The sequence below is a fragment of the Hippichthys cyanospilos genome, chromosome 13, assembly GCF_059441005.1.
Source record: "Hippichthys cyanospilos isolate Australia breed blue-spotted pipefish chromosome 13, RoL_Hcya_1.0, whole genome shotgun sequence".
NCBI lineage: Eukaryota > Metazoa > Chordata > Actinopteri > Syngnathiformes > Syngnathidae > Hippichthys > Hippichthys cyanospilos.
Window position 1 is genome coordinate 6,039,998 of NC_142381.1, and position 21,625 is coordinate 6,061,622.

General features: G+C 41.1%; 2 protein-coding genes and 4 non-coding genes across 6 annotated transcripts; 5 read left to right on the forward strand and 1 right to left on the reverse strand.

Annotated features, from left to right (window-relative positions):
- The first annotated feature begins 1,360 nt into the window (after nucleotides 1–1,360).
- On the forward strand, nucleotides 1,361–11,987 carry myot (myotilin). Its single transcript, XM_088432039.1, has 17 exons — nucleotides 1,361–1,368; nucleotides 1,475–1,640; nucleotides 1,729–1,779; nucleotides 1,994–2,135; nucleotides 2,309–2,332; nucleotides 2,731–2,850; nucleotides 2,989–3,193; nucleotides 6,197–6,401; nucleotides 6,485–7,350; nucleotides 7,505–7,655; nucleotides 7,736–7,837; nucleotides 8,163–8,200; nucleotides 8,673–8,811; nucleotides 8,950–9,157; nucleotides 9,325–9,490; nucleotides 9,912–10,045; nucleotides 10,852–11,987. Exons 1-17 carry the CDS (start codon nucleotides 1,361–1,363, stop codon nucleotides 10,992–10,994), a joined length of 2,868 nt encoding a protein of 955 aa, XP_088288165.1. The 3' UTR covers nucleotides 10,995–11,987.
- Nucleotides 11,988–12,100: 113 nt separating this feature from the next.
- Nucleotides 12,101–16,911, reverse strand: hdac3 (histone deacetylase 3). Its single transcript, XM_088431973.1, has 15 exons — nucleotides 16,733–16,911; nucleotides 16,312–16,394; nucleotides 15,820–15,962; nucleotides 15,655–15,736; nucleotides 15,479–15,535; nucleotides 15,151–15,206; nucleotides 14,940–15,073; nucleotides 14,756–14,836; nucleotides 14,592–14,665; nucleotides 14,291–14,355; nucleotides 14,127–14,216; nucleotides 13,639–13,697; nucleotides 13,394–13,473; nucleotides 13,147–13,304; nucleotides 12,101–13,057 (listed from the first exon to the last, which is right to left on the reverse strand). The coding sequence occupies exons 1-15, from the start codon at nucleotides 16,785–16,787 to the stop codon at nucleotides 12,988–12,990; spliced, it is 1,287 nt and encodes a 428-aa protein (XP_088288099.1). The 5' UTR covers nucleotides 16,788–16,911; the 3' UTR covers nucleotides 12,101–12,987.
- A 1,309-nt stretch (nucleotides 16,912–18,220) lies between these two features.
- On the forward strand, nucleotides 18,221–18,339 carry LOC148413611 (5S ribosomal RNA). The gene has a single exon (XR_015867701.1). It is a non-coding gene; the product is annotated as a 5S ribosomal RNA (ribosomal RNA).
- Nucleotides 18,340–18,429: 90 nt separating this feature from the next.
- Nucleotides 18,430–18,548, forward strand: LOC148413612 (5S ribosomal RNA). Its single transcript, XR_015867693.1, has one exon. It is a non-coding gene; the product is annotated as a 5S ribosomal RNA (ribosomal RNA).
- Nucleotides 18,549–18,638: 90 nt separating this feature from the next.
- Nucleotides 18,639–18,757, forward strand: LOC148413613 (5S ribosomal RNA). The gene has a single exon (XR_015867694.1). It is a non-coding gene; the product is annotated as a 5S ribosomal RNA (ribosomal RNA).
- Nucleotides 18,758–18,847: 90 nt separating this feature from the next.
- Nucleotides 18,848–18,966, forward strand: LOC148413614 (5S ribosomal RNA). The gene has a single exon (XR_015867702.1). It is a non-coding gene; the product is annotated as a 5S ribosomal RNA (ribosomal RNA).
- Nucleotides 18,967–21,625: the final 2,659 nt, after the last annotated feature.

A 21,625-nucleotide genomic window follows, 5' to 3' on the forward strand; every position in this document is an offset into this window, starting at 1 on the left:
AATTACTCGATAGATTACTTTAGTTGATTTTCAATTTATGATAACAAAGAGCCAAAGTAGTTCAGCCAAAGTAGTTCTAAAATATTTAATTATTTAGGTACCAAAGTACTTAACTAATGTATTACTTGTGTGCTTAATTTCGTATTTTAGAACATTGAGTAACTGATTACTGAATTACTCTAAGTAATTGATTACTTTTTATTTTCTTTTACTACCAGCCATTTGCCACAAGCCAACACTTATTTCTTTTTATTTCTTTTTATTTTATTTTTTGACAAGAACATGAATAAGCACCTGGGACTGAGTGTCTGGACTCTTAAAAAAAAAAAACCCTCACCAATGTAAGGTTGCACCCTAAACTAATCCTGTGGAATAAATCGTTTGTTGTTTTCACTTTTTTTTTAATATATACTTTTTCTTCTGTAATATTTATATTGACATATAGATAACGCCTATAAAAATGACATTCACGTTTGATGAAGCAATACCAAAATGAATAGAAGCAATAAGTAAATAAGCGAAACACAAACCAGAAATTCCAAGTAATAACCATTAAAGAAGTGATTTTGAAATTACCAAATGTGGGGCCATCTATCGAGGAAGGCCAATTGGTTTGACTAACAACGATGGCTCTTTCTCTTCTGTGTTTTTATCATGAGCATGACATGCATGTGGATTTTGCAGCGTACGCATATACATTGTCCATGTGGTTTTAGAAAACGTTGGCCAAAGTCCAAAGACGCCGATCAATTCCATCCATGGCCATCCAATTTATGTCATGACAAGATGCACTGCAATACATAAAATGTGTCTACTGTCCAGTGGTGTTGGTGTTGGGTTAAGGCTGGAATTACACTGCAGGTAGCTCCTTCAAACTGACTTGAAACACTTAATGGCTGCATAGAAATCGGTGGAGTTTTATTTTGAGACTTTTATCTCTGCTCACAGAGGCTCACTTTGCTTTGGGTGTCACAGTTTAATTTAGCTTGGAAACCTGAACCACAGTGTTGTCTGTCACTTGCCTCTCCGGGCTTAAAGCTGAGAGCTTCACACATACGTTTTGTTATTATCAAACGCATGAAGGTAGCTCATAGGTGGACAAATTTACAGCAGTTTCAATGTTGCCAAATTGTAATCCCGAGTTTAGACAAAGTTTTGTCACCGTCATCGTTCGGTTGTGCTTGTTGTCTAATCCCTTACGCTCATACATTTCAATTCGGATCTGAACCTTTGGGCTGCTGAGAAATGTATGTATGTGTGTGTGTGTACTTCACCTGACTTCTTCATATCTACTTTGATTGTATTTGCAGAGATTACGAATCAAAAGAGCGCAGTTACTGCCTCCTGGAACGCCTGAAACATGGCCCAGTAAGTTGCACAACATTGTGTCAAATGTGCCAGATACACTATCAAAATAGTCATATTTTAAAGACTGGTTTATGTAATTTTGTGTACATTTGTGCGCGTTATTACGAAGGATCCAGAGAGTGCAGAAGAAGACCAGCTCCGTGTGTCTGACTATCGCCTCCTCATCTTCTGCATCCACTGGAGAGCTATCATCCAGTTCAGCTGCGTCTTCCACTTCAAAACACTCCAGCCAGGAGCAGCAGCCTTGCGTTAGCCCTCAGATGGTAACTCCAGCTGACTACAACACATCTGAAAAACATGTTTTTTCAAACTACTTAAGTGTATTGTATACTGTACTGTGTGATTTTGTTTCTACTGTAGACCATCTGCAATGACGATTCGGGAAGTGGAGTAGCGGCAACATTTGTAAAGGTAAAATAAACTTGATGTCATTTTCTAATGGACACCCAAACGTTTGAGAAAGTCTAGATTAGGAAAACTAGAAGGCATTGTGCAATATTATTAGTAATAATTATGTGCCAATTCGGGAGGTATAGAGGGAATAATGGCCTGTTTGTATGATTGGTTTGAACCAAAAACTGCACATATTATTTTCAGTTTTTCTCTCGTTTCTCACATTTTCTAGAGCCTCCATGACGTGTGTGCACTGAAAGGCCAGTTAGTGGTCTTGGAATGTCGAGTGAGAGGGACTCCACCCCTGCAAGTCACATGGTACCGAGAGGACCAGCAACTTCTGGACTCTGATGACTTCAGGATACTGCGTAAAAGTGAGCGTCAGTTTGGTATCGTGATAGTTGGATGATTCAAGCAGCAAGGTAGAAGAAATAAAAGAAATCGCTTCACAGTGATTCTTACTTATAGACGGAATGACAAGAAGCGGTCTGTATATGTCAACAAAATTAAAGCGTTGTAGCTTACTTACTTTTTTCTTCCTTTCCAGAGGCAAACTCAGCATCAGTGCCAGGTGAGTGTACAATATATAAACCAGTGTTATCATTGCCACTGCTTAAGGGCAGTTAAAGAAATGCAAAAATATCAGAAACATCTATTGTGGTAACTGAAAACAAAGCTAATTAAAGATCAATCCATTTTCTATAGCCACTTATCCTCATTAGGGTCGCTGGTGTGCTGGTGCCTATCCCAGCCGTCTTTTATTTTTGTTTTATTGCCTACCTTATTGTTTGCTCGACTATGGAATGTAGTCTGCGCTATTACTATGCATGTGACAATAAAACTCCTGAATCTCGACTCTTCGGGCATGAAAAATTTTAAATGAAAAATGTTTTCATGCAGACCCATGAACTTAAATGTGAAAATGGAATATAGTTCAGTACCTAAATGCTGTTTTGATGCTGTTTACAGAAGAACTTTGTACATTGGTGATATCTGAAGCCTTTCCAGAAGATTCGGGTGTGTTCAAGTGCATCGCCCATAACTCCTTTGGCACAGTGTCGTGCTCTGCCATGCTGGACATTTACAACAGTGTGTTTATTTTTTATCTTTCATTATTAAAATGTATTGCCCTTTTGAGTTAATGTCTAAAAGTGACACGCCTATTTTGTATAAATGTCAAATTAACGTGCTAACTCTACCCACAACCTATCAAACTCAACCATGTAGACCTCGAGGAGCAGCTGGAGATGGAGGCTATTGACCAGCAGGAAGCCGAGTGCTTCGAGGAGTCCAATGAGGCAGAGTTCCAGCTTGAGAGCGCTCCTCTGCATACTTGCGAAGACTTCCCCACCGTGCTTCCTGACTCTCTAATTGTTCCCTCGCCCGATAGGCCAAGCAGCTCTCTTCAAAACGATGTCACAAGTCAAGCAGGGTGAGTGGATCTTTTTCAATTAAACTTTGAACGTATCAGTTTTAAAAGCCATGTTTTACGACTGTATATATCCATGGTGAGCCCCAGACACAGTAAGGCCTGATCAAAACGCACTACTTGTACTCTAAAATACATAAAAGATCTATTATCGACGCCACATTTAACTTTAACTGTTAGAGTGTTATACCGCCACGAGAGGGCGGCATCGCTCAAACATTGGTGAAAACGCAATCAGGTGGAGCTTGTGCTCCTTGCAAGTCGCTTTTCGTCTTTAGTCGAGCGTGCGAGCTCGGCCCCACTTGTCTGTCTCTGTTTCTTGCTTGTCTTCGTCAATCGTTTTGGGAAACTAACAATTACAAAACTTCACCCCCCAAGTGCAATCACGAAGGTCCAAAGACGTTTCCCAAGGTAAGCAATATGTTCCCGTTTTGATATCAATAATACTTAATGAAGTGTGGTGACCTTAATTAAGGACGCGCGCTGCAAATGTGGATGGATGGCCAATGTTTTTGTGGCGTTGTTACTTTCCGGAATTTTTCTATTGATGTCGGAAACAGAAACACTTCAAGCCTAGATGTTTTGAGAGGGTGGAAAGTTGATTTTTAAAAGGAATGGCAGGTGTGCATGCTGCTACAGTATAAAGGTGGGCACACCTTGTACAGATATTGACTTGAGTGAATTCATTGAAACTTCTTGTGCCATGCGGATAGTTTGAACATTTTATTTTAAGTGATATTACTTGTCATTTTCATTTTTCTTGATCTAAACAGAAGGCCCATTTATGAATGTCCTGTGTGCAGACCGCATGCCGTCCGGCTCATATTGAAGCCAAGAGGTATCCTAGAATAAATTATGAGCTCATTTGACGCTGGTAATATTTCCCTGCCTGCATGCTTGACCATCTTTGCCAAAGAGTTTCCAAGAAAAGTTTTTTTTTTTTTTCTCCACTGAGATTGTTTCTTATCTTGTTTGTTTTCAAAACAAATGTAAAAGTCTAATTTAAAATGGTTATGTGGGTTTATTTCCATCTAATGAAATGGTATGTGGTCAATAACATCAGAGAATGCCAGCAAAGCTACTTTGGTTTTTTGCTAAGGGTGATAATGTCCAACGTATGTTATTGTCTCCTGAGGTAGACTCTCATCTGTCGAGTGAAGTGTGGACATGGTGACTTTGTCCTCCGGAGCCCTCTTGCAGCTCAACATTTGTTTACAGTTGTGCTGTATACGGGTTGGCAACAGTCTAACCTTAAAGGTCATGTTGAGGTTCACTGGCTAAGTTTGTAGCTTTTTTTATTTTTGTGAGTTCAGTATTCTTGTTAAAAAGAATAGATGATAAACACAATAACACTAGAGGCTGATACTTAACTTGTTAGCTACTCAAGCTTCCTCGCTTTTGAGCATGAGTTGGGGTACAACCTGGACTGGGTGCCATCTAGTCACAGGACACATAGTCCAACAATTACTCAGATGGACACCTGAGGGCACTTCAGTCTTCACTTGACCTTGCGGGCATGTTTTAGGAATGTAAGGAATGCCAAGCCTTTTGGGAAAACCCATGCAAGAATGGCGCAAACATGGAAAGTCCATAATAGAAGGCCAAAGCCTGGATTCAAACCCCAAACCTCCGCAATGTGAGGCGGCTATGCGTAACCAAATCTGATTTGGTATTAAATTAAAAAAAAGTGATTATATTGGTGAAATATAATATAATCATTGTTTTTACTTAAATGCAAATATCAAGGTGCACATATGTAATTGACGAGGCAATTGCGGCGTAAAGGGACAAGATCTAGTTGGTTTGCGTCTATTTTTGAGGTAATGTTGACTGCAGATGCCAGAGCACAATGACCACATTTGTATTGTTCACTTTGTCGTTGTCAGTCACAGAGGACGAAAAGGATAGCGCAATCTTAGCCAGGCCATGCAAACGTTGTGCGTTCGCATGCATGCATGTGTGAGTCACCAGTTGTACGCCTGCACCTGCCAGCTGATGTCCAAATTCCTTGACCAATATAGCTTTGCTCACTTAATCTCTTTCTCCCTCGCGCGCAGTCTGCAAGGCCTCAAATCAGCCAGCATGAACACTGGAAATGATATGATGATTCTGAAATGAATGTAGAAATATACTACGGTAAAGCTTCCTTGTTTCTTTTTTCTTCTCTTAAAGACACATTTAGCAAAGAATAGAAATTGCAGTGATATTTAATCATTGAAATTGGATGGATGGAATCAAATTAAAATATTGTATACCAACATTTTCTTTATCCATGTGTCGTAGTACAAATTTTCCTCTGTTTTCATAGTCAGACGAAAGTGCCTCCAGCCCTCGTCTATTTGACCATACCGCTGCGGCCTGTAACCCAATGAAAAAAATTGAAAAGGCTTGCGGAAACATTTCCCTGAAGAGTGAAACCTGTGTGTGACTAATGTATTTGTTCAAATAGTGCACACAATCCAGGTGTTAAGCATTGTCCATTTCATTTTAAGGAGGGTAAAATATTTGACTGTGGCCATGTGCATTCCATGAACATTATTATGTGATTGTTTCACGGCTTTTCCCAGTCATTCTGCATGATTTATGATTTTCTTCAATGTAATCCAACACACATTCATTTGAAGGTTTGATTTATTAAAAAATAAATCAAGGTGTTCCGGCAAGAAAATCTGTCTTAAAACAACTTAACACTTAACATTCACAACTTATGCCACCAAAAAGAAAACACACACACAATAAATCATTAAATAAATGACTGCTTGCTTAAATAATACAATTGAGTAGTTAGTAACTACTGTAAACTTATTGCTAATCATTCATCCAGCATTCTACCGCTTGCGGTCGAAATGAGAAATGAGTCCGTACGAAGCGTACTTTACCAGATACATAAAGCAACTGTTTATGTGAAAGTCATTTATGTATGAGAGCGAAAAACACTCATCCTTGAATTTGAATGTTGTTTTTGTTCTACCCTGAACCGGTTATATTCGAAACTGTTTCACCCAGGGTCCAAGAGCCTCTGCTAGTCAACCACTCATCCGAAGATCACTTCAGTCATAGCCAAGAGCAGTTTTCTCTGTGCTCAGAGGTCCATAAGTCACCAGAGGTCACAGTCTTTTCGCCGAGCCCTCATCCTCCATCGTCACCCCTTCCACCTGCGGACGTCAACGAAAAAGTCAAGCTCTTCACTCCAAGCAAGCTCACTTTCAATGTAAGAAGTTATTCGGAACTCGATTTAGCTGCTTCCAGTCTGTCTATCCTTCAATTGCTGTTCATATGCGCTCTTCTTTTTAGTCCTCCCCTTCAGGAGGCAACAATATGAACCTGTCAGATCTGCCTTCTTTTAAGCCTGGCGCCTTCCCTCCCAGTGCCTTCAACTATGCGCGACCAAGACACTTTATTCAGTCGCAGTCAGCCTTCCAGGCACCCAGCTACGAAAGCGTCATAAGGGAAGCTGAGGAGAACCAGAATAATTCCCAGGAAAACTCAACGAGTTCTAAGCATAGTTCAAGTATCCAAGTTCAAAGTCGAGCCAAAATGACTTCCCAAAGCCAGGCGGTGTCTCAGACTCAGTCGCAGTTTCAGTCGCTGAGCCTGAATCAGAGTCAGGCACAACCCAACGGGACAGGCAAGTCGTCCCCATCCTCGTCCAGTCTCAGTTCTCCCGTTTCCACGTCCTCTGCTGGTCCTCTTCACTCCTTTGTCGCCCCTCCCTCCACGATTCCGTCCTCCTCTTCCTCACGCGTGACCATGCGCTCGACCATAACCCTCACCCCTCGCGTCCCGAGCGCCAGTGGTCTCGGCAGCGCCACCCTGCCAGCCAATCAGGACACCATGTCAGCTCCCGCTGCCTACCTCTGCTCCGTGTTGCCTTCCCAGTCCTCTTTCTCCGCGTACTCAAAACTGTCCCCGAGTTCCACTCCTCGTTCCGCCACCTCCCCTTCCCGCTCACCGCTCAGCCCTTCGAGCCCTCACCTGCCTATAAAAGAAGGCTCTCCTTCCACCCCTCAGCATCCTCACCCGTCGTCCCCCTCCTTCCCCCGCTCCAGCCTGTCCCCCAACACCTCCACGCTGCCTTGGCCCAACATACCTGATAATCAGAACAGAGAGCCGCCGGCTGTGGTTTCTCTGCCCGCCAACTACAAGGGGACGCCCAGCACGTGAGTAAACGTCGCTTCGCATTCACACTCATGTCACAACTCCATCAGCAAATGCTTAATTCAGCGGCGGGCAAAATGAAAGAGACTGGAGTTTGTATTATCAAACACAATTCCTTCTTATTGACAGAATTTTCATTCTTTTGTTTTATCCCAGTCTTCCTAAGCCTGTTGTCAAGAAGGCTGTAGTTTCTCGGCCATCTTCCGCTCGCTCCACGGATGAAGAGATCCAGGGCTCCAAAGATGCTCTCATCCAGGATCTGGAAAAGAAGCTACGTTCAAAAGAAGTGAGGAGAAAAAACAGCCAGGTATGGACAGACCAATCCTGTACATTTGAACACGCATAATACACACATGCTGATTAACGTTCGTTGTTGTTCTCCAACAGAAGCTTTCTTATGAGGAGCGCATGGCTCGAAGGCTGCTAGGTCCGGACAACGCCAACAACATGTTTGACCAAGACAGTCTTTCAGATTCACAACTTGATCAGGTGCTGTGTCAATTGCATTGGGGTAGTGCAACATTTCAGAGTGTTTGCTCGGGCTGGGTGATTATGGAAAAAATATGGTCTGTTGAAATTACCATCACTGAACATTGCTCACTGATGTTCCAACTTAGTTGGTTCAGCTACTAAAACTGCGCGTGCCTGTTTAGAGGCATCGTTAACATATTTAGGAAAAAAAGAGCAAACAACAATGTCTTAATTGTACGTTATTATAACTTGTTTTGCACAGATTAAGAGGCATAATTGTCATAATTGTTTGGTTCATAACGAAAACATGCAATTCAATTTGAACTGAATTCTTCTCTTCCAGCCAGATTCACCTGAAGGAAGACACACTGGTGGCCTATGGTAAATATGTTGTAAAATATTTTGGAAACTGATGAGGTAGTGTTTGGAGAAGATTGCTGTTGTAATGTAATGTACTCAATTGCACTTGTGTATGGCCTGGGTGCAGAGGAAGTTAGGAAAAGTAGTTTGAGCTCAAATTGCCGAGAAATAGCAAAAATCTGAAGAGATTGGCTGTGGTTATTGTTGCCTCTCAAAAAACAAGAGAGCTCAAGAGTGAATGAAAACATGAATGGTTGTCTGGAGTTAAAATAAAGGTCAGCCATGTGATAATGCATGATTTTATTAGAAGATAAATTTGCCAAATAGGGTCAGCTGACTGAATCATCTGATGTGGTGTTAGGGTTGGGGTTAACACGTGTGTAACACGTGAACAAACACAATCTTATCAAGACAGCAGCTTTAAGAAACTAAAACAAATTTACCCTTTGCGTGATATGGCATTGTGTTGATATTTTTTTTTTTTTTTTTGCAGGGGCAAGCATCACAGTGGCACAGATGAGCGGGGTAGTGAGGGATCAGCTATCCAGGAGAAATGTTACGCCCCTCGCTTCATGCAGATCCCGCAGGACCTCACTGTGGAGGAGGGACGATTCTGTAGAATTGACTTCAAGGTGAGGCATACAAACACCCACTGAAAGTGTCACGTCCCATTGATGCTGGATAAAGTCTGGACCCAACAATTAAAAAAAAAAAAAAGTTTATTAGCAGCTGTACTGACGTGCAAGCAAAATGCTCTTCATTCACATTAGGTAGGAGGCCTCCCGACACCAGATGTCTGCTGGTACCTGGATGGTAAAGCAATACGTCCGGACGACTACCACAAGATGTTGGTGTGCGAGAAAGGGATGCACTCGTTTATCATAGAGATTGTCACCGTGCACCATGCTGGTGTATACGAGTGTGTGGCCAGGAACCGTGCAGGAGAAAGCAGATTCACTTTGAGGCTTGATGTCATAGGTAAAATGTCATTACAGTCCCAAGTATGCAAAGAAAAATTCAACCCAGTTAAAAAATATATATGTGTGTGTGTGTGTGTTGGATAGTCCAACTGTTTTATTTATACATTTACACTGTGTAAGAAATGGCATGATCTCAGCTGTGCCAATTGTTTTTGCCCCGTGCAGCCCAAGAGGCTCTTCGTCCACCCACCTTTGTTCACAAGATGTCAAATTTTAGAGCTCTCGAAGGTGACACTGTGCGGTTAGAATGCAAGGTGGATGCCTCACCTCCTCCCCAACTCTTCTGGAAGAAAGATAAAGAAATGCTACGCATCGACCCAACCAGAATGAGGTGAGCTCTTTCAGTACCTTCTTACATATTGTACTTCCACACGAAACCTTTTACAAACTGCCCCAGTAATGGTACTCTTTTAATCTCTATTGATCCAAATATTAAGGTGTATTGTAGGTGTGTGTGTGTGTGTTTTTCTTAATACCTTTTATTTATGCACGTGGAAGCATTTCATAAATTTACAGTGTATATTAAGGTATTAACAATCACATATTTCAATATTGTTTTGTTTTTTTAAAGAACTGTAACACCTTATGTATAGTAAGGTGTTAAAACAAAAAACAATAACCATGTTAAACAAGGCTTTTTTTTAAATGTTAATTTTGTTAAATGTCAAGAAAGCTTTCAAAAATGTGTATTGTAATGTAAGACTTTTTCTATTTTGTTCCCAGCACTATTTTCACTTGTTTGTTTTGTGCAGCCTTTACCAAGACGGCTCGGGCAGACAGTGCCTCTTGATCGAGAGGGTGACCAAGTCCGACGCAGGATGGTACACGCTCTCAGCTATCAATGAAGCCGGCATGTCGACATGCAACGCCAGATTGGATATAAGCGGTAAGTCCACCGAGCGTTCTTCTCAAATCGCCACTGCGGTTACCAGAGAAGCCCAGAAGGCAGTAAAATCAAACAGCGGATGGAGGATGTCCTCGTGCTTAACGCCAGGCTCAAACAAACGCTGCATGACGGCAGCAGACAGAAACCTGAGGCGCACATGATCACAAAATGCTGCATGTGGCTTAAATGTAAACATTAGGACCAATCCGCTGGAGAGAGACGGCTGGCCGGAACAAAGTTCAAGGGGGCTATTCGGTTTCTGCTCGATCACGTAACATTGCGCTCCATCTGCTCTGCGTGTGGTGGTTGACAGCTTGTGGAGAAAGTGATCTGCCTTTTGTCAGACGTGTATCAAATGTCTTTTAATAGAAATTGAGTGAAAAACCGCTCGCATTGATATACTACAGTAGGACCCATTCTCGGATTAAATTTGTTTTTTTTTTAAGTTGTGATAATGATAATGATTTTTTTTCGCCACGTAATTTTGTCTTTGACTGGTGTCCAACTGTATCTTAGTGAACAATACATTTGATATTGGTTATATTAAAACTGCGGTACTCGTTCTGAGGCTTATTGTGACCATACTGTACACGAAAGAGGGAGTCGAGGCGCCGAGTTGTATGTTGCGTGGAGAGGGTTAGGGTTGAGTTATTTTCAGGCACCCGGCATGAAGGGAATGTTAACTCCTTCGGTGAATCCTCCATCTCTATTGGTCGCACGGAAATTCCTCGATAATCACATGTTTAAATGACTAGCGAGAGAACTTTTGATCGCGTTTAGCCAATTTATTTTATTTTCCTTGCCAGGCCGAGCAGTGGCACCCATGAAAACGGCGCCCCCTGGCTCCAAGGCGTTGAAACTGCTGTCAACTCTGAGCCACGTGCCCGCCGTGACAGCCGAGCCCCCCAGACAGCACACCGCCCCTCTTTATGAGAGCGAGGAGCTGTAGATCCTTTTAAAGCACGCTCACCTCAAAACTGTCGAAGCACTGATGCGGTATTTTAGAATTGTATGTGCGTTACTTTTTAAAAAGTTAATCTTCACCCTTTGTTGTCCGCGACAGCGTCGACCGTGTCAGGCTGCAAAGCTCATGTTGCCTGTAATCCTTGCTAGCCGTCATGGCGCCTCGCAGCAAAACTGTGCGACGAGGTCATGACTATAAGCGTATTCGTTGTTGGCCCGGGTGCTCCTTTTTGTCCTGGGAGCCAAACAGAGTTTACTCGCAAACATAAGTCAGCATCATCAAGCATTTATTGCATGGATTGTCTTGATTAAGAAAAATTGTAAGGTTCGACCTGGGCCTGTTGTCAAGCTTATTGACACCCTCTGTCTGGAATGGGAACACTGGGCCCACTCTAGACAGTAGCTACAGACAAATCATCATTGATGGAATATATTACGGTACTGCACTTTACCCTTGCCTTCGCCCAAAATATTTACTGCGTTTTGTCGTGTGACTGACGCAAACCTCTGTCACAACCATCACAATTCGGCATATTCAGTATTGTTTTTAAAGTTGGTTGCTACAGTGGAGTGTATGTGAATGGCAGTATTTATTATATTAGTATCTGTGTTGCCTCTCTTCCTGCATTTTAACATTGTAATGTCGTTGAGAAAGCATAACTAGAGCTAACGTTCAGACCTTCCATATTCTGAAGCTCAAAATACCAGGGGCCTGACATCAATACATAACTCTTGATTGAATCCGGTATGGGTATGTATTTGGACTGCAGTCAGCAGATTAATCACCAATGTTTTTTTTACACACAATATACCAAAGGTAAACTCCTCTTTTACTCTAGCGGCAAAATGAGGCCTCAGAGTAAAAAATGTTAAGCTGCAGGCAGGGGTGTGTTTTTTTCTTTTCTGTTTGTTGTGTTAATTGTTTAGCATATCGATGGGCGAGTGCGGAATAAAGTCAGTATCGAGGTTTGGACTTGTGTTGTGGAATATGTTCTATGCTGTTTTGACACTCTGCACCCCATCAACAAATAATTGACACAAAGTGGGGTAGATAGTGCGAGACCAATTCTTAATTAAAGGCTTGACGAGAACTCAGGTTATACGAGTTGTTTATTTTAAAAAAAATGCTGCGAAAATATCAAAAGCAAGAGAGACTAAAAAAACAGACTGAATTGCTTCAGCCAAGTTACGCAGTTTACAAGCATGGGATCACCGACTTAGCTTAACTATTACATACACTTGTAGTCCTGACAACAAAGTATCCTGTATCATTGTATTTTAGTGACATTCACTACAGTATAAATTCGTGCACCAAATGGAAGGTAATCAAAAACCAATAAGAGAAAGGCACACAACTGTTTTCTTAGAAGGGCATTGAAGCTGTAGCTTGATTTGTATTGTACTGTAAATGCAAAGCTTTTAACGCACTGAATGGTGCTTTGAGGCGGCACAGTGGCTCGAGGCCCTATGTCGCCCACACAGTGCAGAGGTCGCCGGCTCACTTCCAGCTCCTATGGATTTTCTCCAGGTACTCCCACGTTACAAAAACAGGTGCGCTAGGTATACTGGATGCTCTAAATTGTCTTTAGGTTTTCGTGTGTGTATGGTTGTCTTTTTAACAACCACATCAGGGTGTACCCCTCTCACTGGTGAAGACACCTGGGATAGGCTCCAGCACGCCTGCGACCGATGTGAGGATATGTGGTCTATGGTGCTTTGAACAGCATACTGTGCATGATCTTACAAGATGAACGAGACCAAAGTTTTCCTCGACAATTACTCCTTGTGAAGGTTGTGCCCAAACCTTACAGTTAATTAAAAAGACATTTCAGGGGACAGTCTTGAAATAGAGCAAAGACAAGATCACAAGAAACCTTTAAAAAACGACTATAAACAAACTCCAGATACGTTCAAGTGAATATTTATAAATGTATTTAAAAAAACAAAACAAAACCGCATTCCAATCAAGTCCTTGCTGGTCAAATTTCCACGTCGCTTTCTTTATCATTGTCATGGTCTCCATCATAGAACTCATTTGCTGCTTCTGGCCTGTGGGAAAGGTGATGCCAGGAATTTAATGTCAAATGAGTATTTAGTCAACATACATTCATTGTCGTGGTTAAAGTCTATATTCTGACCGTGTGTAGTTTTCCTCGCCTCCCCTTTCATCAGGATCGGGCTCGTCGGTGCGTTCGTAGCTCAGCATGTCCGATGGGACGTCGTGGATTTGAACGCTGGGTGCGTGGTTGAGCATTTTCAGGTTCTCAAACACAGTCTGCCGGATCTGTTCCAAATACTGCACCGCCAACGCATTCAAGAGGAGCTGGTTATGTGCGTTCAATTTGTAGCTAACAACAGAACACAACAGATGCAGTGGGTTGTCACCTGTCTGGAGTTCTGATTTTCTATCCTGGTACTGACGTCGGGATGCAGCGTGAAGTCAGGAGCAAAGTACTCAAAGTACTCTGGGAAAAAAAAAAAAAAAAACAAGGAAATGTTTTGACAAGATTAGATCACCTTGTTTCAAAAATGTCAACAATGAATACATGGATTGCCCACCAGATGGCACTAAATTCTAAAAGATACCAATAAGATGCATTGCCGTTATTTGAAATTGGAGGATAACTCACCACTATAAGGCAGCTCATCACTGATAGATTCATCCAATAATAGAGACGTCTCAAAGGTCCTATGATGCAATGAAGCAGAGTTTGAGTGACTCTAAAAGAGATTTTTGCTCATTTATTATGCTGTGAGGTACCGTATTTCTCAGAGTACAAATCGAGTTTTTTTAACCTCCATATTGGGGGGGTCAACTTACAAACGCATAACTCAGACCAATTTTACCACATATTTGTGTTTGAATTACATTAATTCAAATGCATCCGTTTTAGAGCGTTTGAACAGAACATCGAAATTTCACTTTCATCAAGCGCCGCTTGTCAATTGCCTCTTGGTTGGCAACAAGGTTGCGTGGCTAATTTTTTTCAGCGGACTTTGACGCATAATGAAAAGGAAAATGCAGGGGGGAACAAAATGCGAGAGGAATGGCGAGACCGTGAGTATTGTGAAAATATTGTGAACGTCATCTTCCAAGTCCCACGTGGATCAAACGTACCAGCATCGAGCCACGTTCCTAACGGTGTAGCCACCACCTCCAAGGACCAACAGGGGAATCTTGAAGCTTTTCACAAACTCTACACACTCACTGCATGAGACAGAACACCCCAGCTTATAATAGGAAAACAAAAAACTGCAACAAAAAAAATTTACTATACAAACCCATGTCCTCGTATACTGAGGTTAAAGCAGCCCAGCCTGTCACAGCCCAGAGAGTCTGCTCCGCACTGAAAGATGAAACATATCAATTTTAGTTCTGCTCCCACACTACATAGACAAAATCAATATAACCTTAGGTATTCAACCACGAGTTGCATTGAGACTTCTTAGCATTGCAAATGTTTGACAAAGATTTTAAAAAAACATTTTTAAACCACTAACTTTATGAGGTCAAGTGTAATTTCTATTTTTAGGATAGAACATTTTGGTAACCTTGTGAGACATTAATAAGTGTTTGGCCCACCTGTAGAACAATGCAAGTAGGCTGGTAGAAATCCACCACCTGCTTAATAACCGGCTGGAAAAGCTGCCTGTAACCTAACACATACCACACACATTCTCACACTGTCAAAAGGTGTAACGATAAAAGTCAGATGTATTTATGCCGGCGGAGGGCGCCTCACTCACTCTGGTCATCAATGCCGTCCCTGAGAGGGACATTGAGGCAATAGTAACGCCCACTCTCTGCTCCAACTTCATACATGTCACCTTCGACAACACACACATGCCATGGTTATACACTATCACATAGAAAAAGCGCAGACCCGCCTGAGCATAAGCTGTATACAATCATATCCCAGCGCTCGCTCACCTGTACCAGGGAAAAAATAATTGCCATATTTGTGGAAGGACACAGTCATGACACGATCAGTAAGGTAAAAAGCTTCTTGCACGCCGTCGCCATGGTGAATGTCGATGTCGATGTACAGGACCCTAGGGTGGTATCTTAAACATACACACAGGAGTGTAAGTTGCGTAATATACTAGAGCAATAGGCAACATTGTGTTGAGTGTCATCTTACTTGAGAAGCTCCAGTATACTGATGACTATGTCATTGACGTAACAAAATCCTGACGCCTGCAAACACAACAGAAACACCGATAAATAACTTAGATACAATAACCAAGAAAACATGTCGTAACTGCACTTACATACATGAAAGCCATGTGAAAAAGTCTGACATTACATAATCATGCTCTTTATTTAATAATAGTAATCACATAACAACAAACAACTTTGTCTTGTTAATGAATCACTTTTGACACTCATCAGTAAAAAATTATATATTTTTTTTAATCTTCTCAATGGCAGAAAACCAGATAAAGCTTTTTGTGCTCATGTATTCTGACCTCAAACTTTTTGGCATGGTGCAATCCTCCAGCCCAGTTGATTGCTATATCACAAATCTGGAAGATAACATAGAACCACCACTAGTAAACATGATTGAAAAAAAAACACTGAGGCAGATAAATGTTGATGAAATAATGCCTATTTATGAATTTTATTTGGAAAATGTGTATGCCACCTTGTGGTTGAGTTGAGTGGCGCCCTGCAACGAGGCTCCTGTATATCGAGAGCAGAACTCAAATAGACCTGGAAAGACCGGACTGAGACACACAAAAACAACAAAACCTTAAACTAGAAAACTGAGTAGAGGAACATTACAATTTTTAGGCGTGTGAACACCCACCAGTCATCTCCCACATTGAAAGTGTTGAGGCTCTTGGTGAAGCCCTGCATGTTATTGGGGCTGACCTTCTGCAGGAAATCAATATAGTCTTCAGAATGGAAGCGACACATGTCGTGCTGTGAGGCTTTATATGGCTTGAACACCTGCAAACACAATGTGCTTTCATATTACTAAAGCATTTACACCGACAGATTTAAACAAGCAGCAGCTCTTAAATTGGATTTGGTCCTATAGATGTTTTTCCCACAACTTCAATACCTGCAGAATTATATGAAACTCAGGTCGCAAAGACAGGATGATTTGAGAAACAGAATGGTTATGGGCCTAATATTAGGCAAAAGTAGTATATATATACAGAGATAAGAAAAATAATAATAATTAACAGATGTCAGTCTGGAACTTGGCATGACAGAGGAACAAATACAGATCACGTAATCAAAATATATCTATTCTGGACGTATATATTGTGGCCTGTTCGTGTGTTGACTTCACCATCATTTTCTTATAAAGTCCATAGTGCAGCACCAGGCTGTGAGTCAGAGACAATCGGTGAGGCTTCATTGGATGACCAGCACCTTATTTCGGGGGAAGAAAAACGCAGTTCAGTCATACAATAAAGGTTATGGGGGTAAATGGTTCAAGTTTGGACCCAACCGGGTTAGGCTTGGTGTTAACATACATCGACAAACTAATATAAAACGTACCGAACAGTAGTGAAAATAACCGTCAATGGAACAAAGCTTATGTCGGGATTCAAATGAAATAAACGCGTGAATAAAAGCTCGAAAAAGTTAACAAAATCTACACAAACTCGCAGAGAATATGCAAGATAAACAAGCGACTAAATAATAAAGATGTGAGCATCCATTGCATTAATGTAGGCCCGCTAGCAAACACAACCATCGTTACTCACCATAATGAAAGTTACCCACGTCGGGATCATAAAAATACGACGTCCTGTTCGTCATTCTGAGAGATGTGGTGTTTTTCTATTTTTGTGACCGCCTTTACTGATATAAAAACCGCATTTTTTCTTTCAGGTAGCAGAGCTAGCCGCTGCCAAGGTTCAAAATAGAATGAAATACGTCATCACGCAGCGACAGCTACGACAGAGCAGGGCGGGGAGAGTCTACGGCGAGAAGGGGCTTTCTAAAGAGATAATAATAATAATAATAATAATAATAATAATAATAATAATAATAATAATAATAATTAGGGAAAAGATGTGATTGTTTAATATTTGGCCAACAGCAAGACTGGGCGATTCAAGCTCCTCATGTGTGACGGGTGACTCATGCCAAAAGAATCAGAAATAAGGAAAAAAGAAATGGTGAGAGTTTAACATCTAAACACTGTCCCTCAACTATTATGGATGGCACTGTCCCCAGTCTTTGCTTTTGTTTTCAGTAAATAACATCAAACGTTTGGATTCAGAAAAATCCATGGTTCCTGATAAATTTTGATCAATTCGCAACGGATGATGTACAGGTATATGCGAGTCACTGGGAAGGTTTCTCTGTACTTTTATTCTTTGGGCCTAGAGTTGCAAATAACACAAGCATAGTATGTCTTTTCGCTCCAAGCTCTGACTTTCCTGCCCTCGTGGTCTGTGTGGCCACTCAGTCATCCCCATACGCAGTCATCACATGGCTGGCTGGCCGGCTTTCAGCGACTGGCGCTGTCGCGATCGGCTCAGCTGTGTGACCAGCGGACCACACCGACAACTCAGGTTTCCAAGAATGCCTGTCAGATAGTACCCACAGGACAAGGCATGCACACCAGAATGCTGTGCAAGTCTGGCTGTTTAATTCTATTTAATTACAACATGCTCTTTTATACTGTATTTATTTTTTTAAATAAAATTTATGTTCAAATATTGAATGTTTAAACAGGCATTACTACTCTATGTTTCATCTATTGTGTGTGGAATTACATGTAAATAAATTGAAGGCTCCAAAGCACTCATTATATCTCGCTTAAATAAAACTGTCATTTTGAATTGTGAATCACATGTATGCACTTGACAATTATAAAAATATTTTGCTTTAGAAAAAATTAAAGTGCCAGTCATGGATTTTAGTGTGACTCTTTTCTTGTCGGTATTATTAAAGGATTAGTGTATAGATTACGTGCATATCACACCATACCTTGACAGCGATTTTTTTTCTCTCCTTTTGGACAGTAAAACATGGACTAATACCCTCAAGTAAAAATGAACAGGAAAATGTCTAGACTTTATGAGGCGCCTGACTATGGCTCGCAAAAAATGTTCTAATTCTCTCAAGTAAAAATTAATAGGAAAATTAAAAACATTGGTTCAAAATGCACACCGTTGGAATTTCTGCGCGTTTATAACCCTGGCGAGGCAGCTAGAAAAAGTCACGTACGGAACAATGCAGTCGCTTACGGCCATACTACCCTGAGAACGCCCGATCTCGTCCGATCTCGGAAGCTAAGCAGGGTCGGGCCTGGTTAGTACTTGGATGGGAGACCGCCTGGGAATACCAGGTGCTGTAAGCATTTTGCTGTTTGTCACGGGCCTGACTTCCATGGTCCAGTTTCAGGCCTGGCGAGGCAGCTAGAAAAAGGCACGTACGGAAGACTGCAGTCGCTTACGGCCATACTACCCTGAGAACGCCCGATCTCGTCCGATCTCGGAAGCTAAGCAGGGTCGGGCCTGGTTAGTACTTGGATGGGAGACCGCCTGGGAATACCAAGTGCTGTAAGCATTTTGCTGTTTTTCACGGGCCTGACTTCCATGGTCCAGTTTCAGGCCTGGCGAGGCAGCTAGAAAAAGTCACGTACGGAACAATGCAGTCGCTTACGGCCATACTACCCTGAGAACGCCCGATCTCGTCCGATCTCGGAAGCTAAGCAGGGTCGGGCCTGGTTAGTACTTGGATGGGAGACCGCCTGGGAATACCAAGTGCTGTAAGCATTTTGCTGTTTTTCACGGGCCTGACTTCCATGGTCCAGTTTCAGGCCTGGCGAGGCAGCTAGAAAAAGTCACGTACGGAACAATGCAGTCGCTTACGGCCATACTACCCTGAGAACGCCCGATCTCGTCCGATCTCGGAAGCTAAGCAGGGTCGGGCCTGGTTAGTACTTGGATGGGAGACCGCCTGGGAATACCAGGTGCTGTAAGCATTTTGCTGTTTTTCACGGGCCTGACTTCCATGGTCCAGTTTCAGGCCTGGCGAGGCAGCTAGAAAAAGTCACGTACGGACAAGTGCAATCGCTTACGGCCATACTACCCTGTAAGCATGTTGCTATTTCCCATGAGCAGGTCTTGAGTTTAGGACGCGCCTGACTTTGGATAGCAAAACATGGACTAATTATATATTTATTTAAATTATTCTTCATAATTATACTTAATAAAGCACCAAAGACAGACAGAGCGTTATGGCTGAGGGTGGAGGTCCTCAGTCATACACTGGTTAATACACAATAACATGACTGTTCACTGAACTTCCAGCAAGCATGATCACAATAAACATACGATATTGCAGTGTAGTGTATTATCAAAACAAAAATATTTGAAGATGGATGATAAGATGTGATGTTTAGGCACATACTGCATAAGAATATAGACATGTGCTCCAACAACAGCACTTGCCCGTGGAGAACTTCTGTCAAAACAGGATGCAGAATTATCTTGTGTGCAATTCACCTGTATATGAAGCTCACTTAAGTAAAAATCTTTACAGTAAAAACTTCAGATAAAACGTTTTAGTGCTCACCATTTAATGAAGCGAGAAGTGAATTTAGGTTTGTGGCTAAATTAATTATATTGTAGATTTTTAAAAGCACAATTAGGTTTTAAAAGATAGATTTTTGATCTTTTTTTTTGGATAAGTAGATTTTAGAGTAGTGGTTTAGCTCTTTCAACCAAGAGCAGATGGATACAGAAAAAAAAATAATATAAAAAATCTAAAGTAAAAATTTGGACTGAGTTTGGCAACATGTATTTTCGCACAAATGTAATTTCTTGTTCAAGGCTTTAAAACAAGGCAGCATCTAAGGTCATCATGATGATGAGTTGATGACGAACATGCATGTGTGTGTATGTGAGAGTGTGTACCCAAAACAGGTGTGGAGAGATAGTGTTGAGTGATGCACAGTTATCTTCAGTTTAATAGAGCTGAGAATTAAAAGAATCATTAAATCATGCTACAAATCTAGCCTACATCTAACAATGCATGCCATTTATCAAGAATGTTTCTTTATCAAGAACAGTTTCGACACTGTTTTCTAATTAATTAGTTGTACTAAGGTTGTGAAAATCCTCTTTGTCATTTTGTATTTTGGAAGTCATCTTAGAAGCAAGGGAAAATATTTGCATGAGAAACAATGTCTTAAATTGTGATAGTTGGCAAACAACAAGCCGGAAGAGTAAAAAAAGAAAGTGGAAAAAGTGGAAAATAATACTATAATGTTTTCAGCAGACTGATGCGGGGAGAGGGAGGGGAGTTTTGGGGAGGTGGCGGAAAGGAGCGTAGGTGTACAAGGGGATGGTGAAGTAGTGCAGCATTCCTGTCTGAACAGAGCAAACGGGACCAGAAAGGAGGAAAGAAGCTAATCTGAAATCCAGATGCCTGAAGGACCAACAGAGGGTCAAACCAATGCAAACACACTGTTGTTATTCATGGACTTTTACAAATCAGCAGGCATCATTCAGACCAACACATCAACTGGATACTTTTCATTCCTGCTTTTTTTTAAAATAAAGATTTCAAGACAGTAGTTGAAGCAGACAGAAGTTTTTTGGGGGGGTTCTTCATTTCAAACAGTTGATTTTGTTTGATGGAGGAATTTAAAGGTAAGAGCATGAAAATGTGTTTAACCTTTACTTATGCTTTTTATTCACACCTGATTTTGAAGTTGATGTAATAACTGTTGAAATGTTTTTTCTGGCCCTTTGAAGCGATGTATCGCTTTTCCATTCAGAACTTTGATTTGTTTGAAAAATGGCAACGAGTAAAAAAAGAGAGATGATAAGGAAAATGGTTTAAAAGAACAAGTTTTGACACTTTTTCATGTTACTGTCCAGCTACTGTATTTTGTGATAGATAGCTAGATAGCTAGATAGCTAGATAGCTAGCTAGATAGATAGATAGATAGATAGATAGATAGATAGATAGATAGATAGATAGATAGATAGATAGATAGATAGATAGATAGATAGATAGATAGATAGATAGATAGAACATGGATATTCATTTCAGGGACAACATGTTCTAACTGAAGATGATCAACATTTTAGGTAGTTAACTGTACATGCATATTGTGGTACTTGAAACAGATATTTGGAGATTCAAAATCATTTGAATCATCATTAATGTGAAGGTTAAAGTCTTTTAAATTGTAATCATGATTTTGTGCGCCTGTTTGTGATTTATTTTGAAAGAAAAATCGATTAATTCAAATTTGCTTAAAGTGGTTTCGGGGTTTTAAAGGTTAATGAATGTTTATGAAATCATTTCAGCAAAAGATGTTATGTAAACGAGTATTTTCACATGTGCTGGCCTCACCTTAAGTTCTCAGGCAACATCCAAACAGAAGGGGCGGAGATAAAAAAAAAAAAAAAAATCAGTGAGTGGGGGCCAGTGCATGCTTGTGTCATTTTTTTTTTTTTTTTTGACAAAGAGTGGCCACCCCTGACCACCGCGTAGCTCTGCCTCTGACAAATAACACCCTCAACACATCTTATTGATATATACGACAAGGGCATTAAAACATGATATACATTATGTGGATAAGGAGCTGTGCAGTGTGGGCTTTCCTATTCCTGTCTCTCCTTCTGGAA

Excerpts from the sequence above, each read along its gene's own strand:
- hdac3 (XM_088431973.1), bottom strand. The coding sequence starts at position 16,787 with ATGACGAACAGGACGTCGTATTTTTATGATCCCGACGTGGGTAACTTT. Across the intron at positions 15,207-15,478 it reads ACCATGCCAAAAAGTTTGAG|GCGTCAGGATTTTGTTACGT; the intron begins GTCAGAATACAT and ends TTGTGTTTGCAG. Across the intron at positions 14,666-14,755 it reads GGACGGCATTGATGACCAGA|GTTACAGGCAGCTTTTCCAG; the intron begins GTGAGTGAGGCG and ends GGTATGTGTTAG.
- myot (XM_088432039.1), top strand. Across the intron at positions 2,333-2,730 it reads AAACTCAGCATCAGTGCCAG|AAGAACTTTGTACATTGGTG; the intron begins GTGAGTGTACAA and ends TGCTGTTTACAG. Across the intron at positions 7,838-8,162 it reads CAGATTCACAACTTGATCAG|CCAGATTCACCTGAAGGAAG; the intron begins GTGCTGTGTCAA and ends CTTCTCTTCCAG.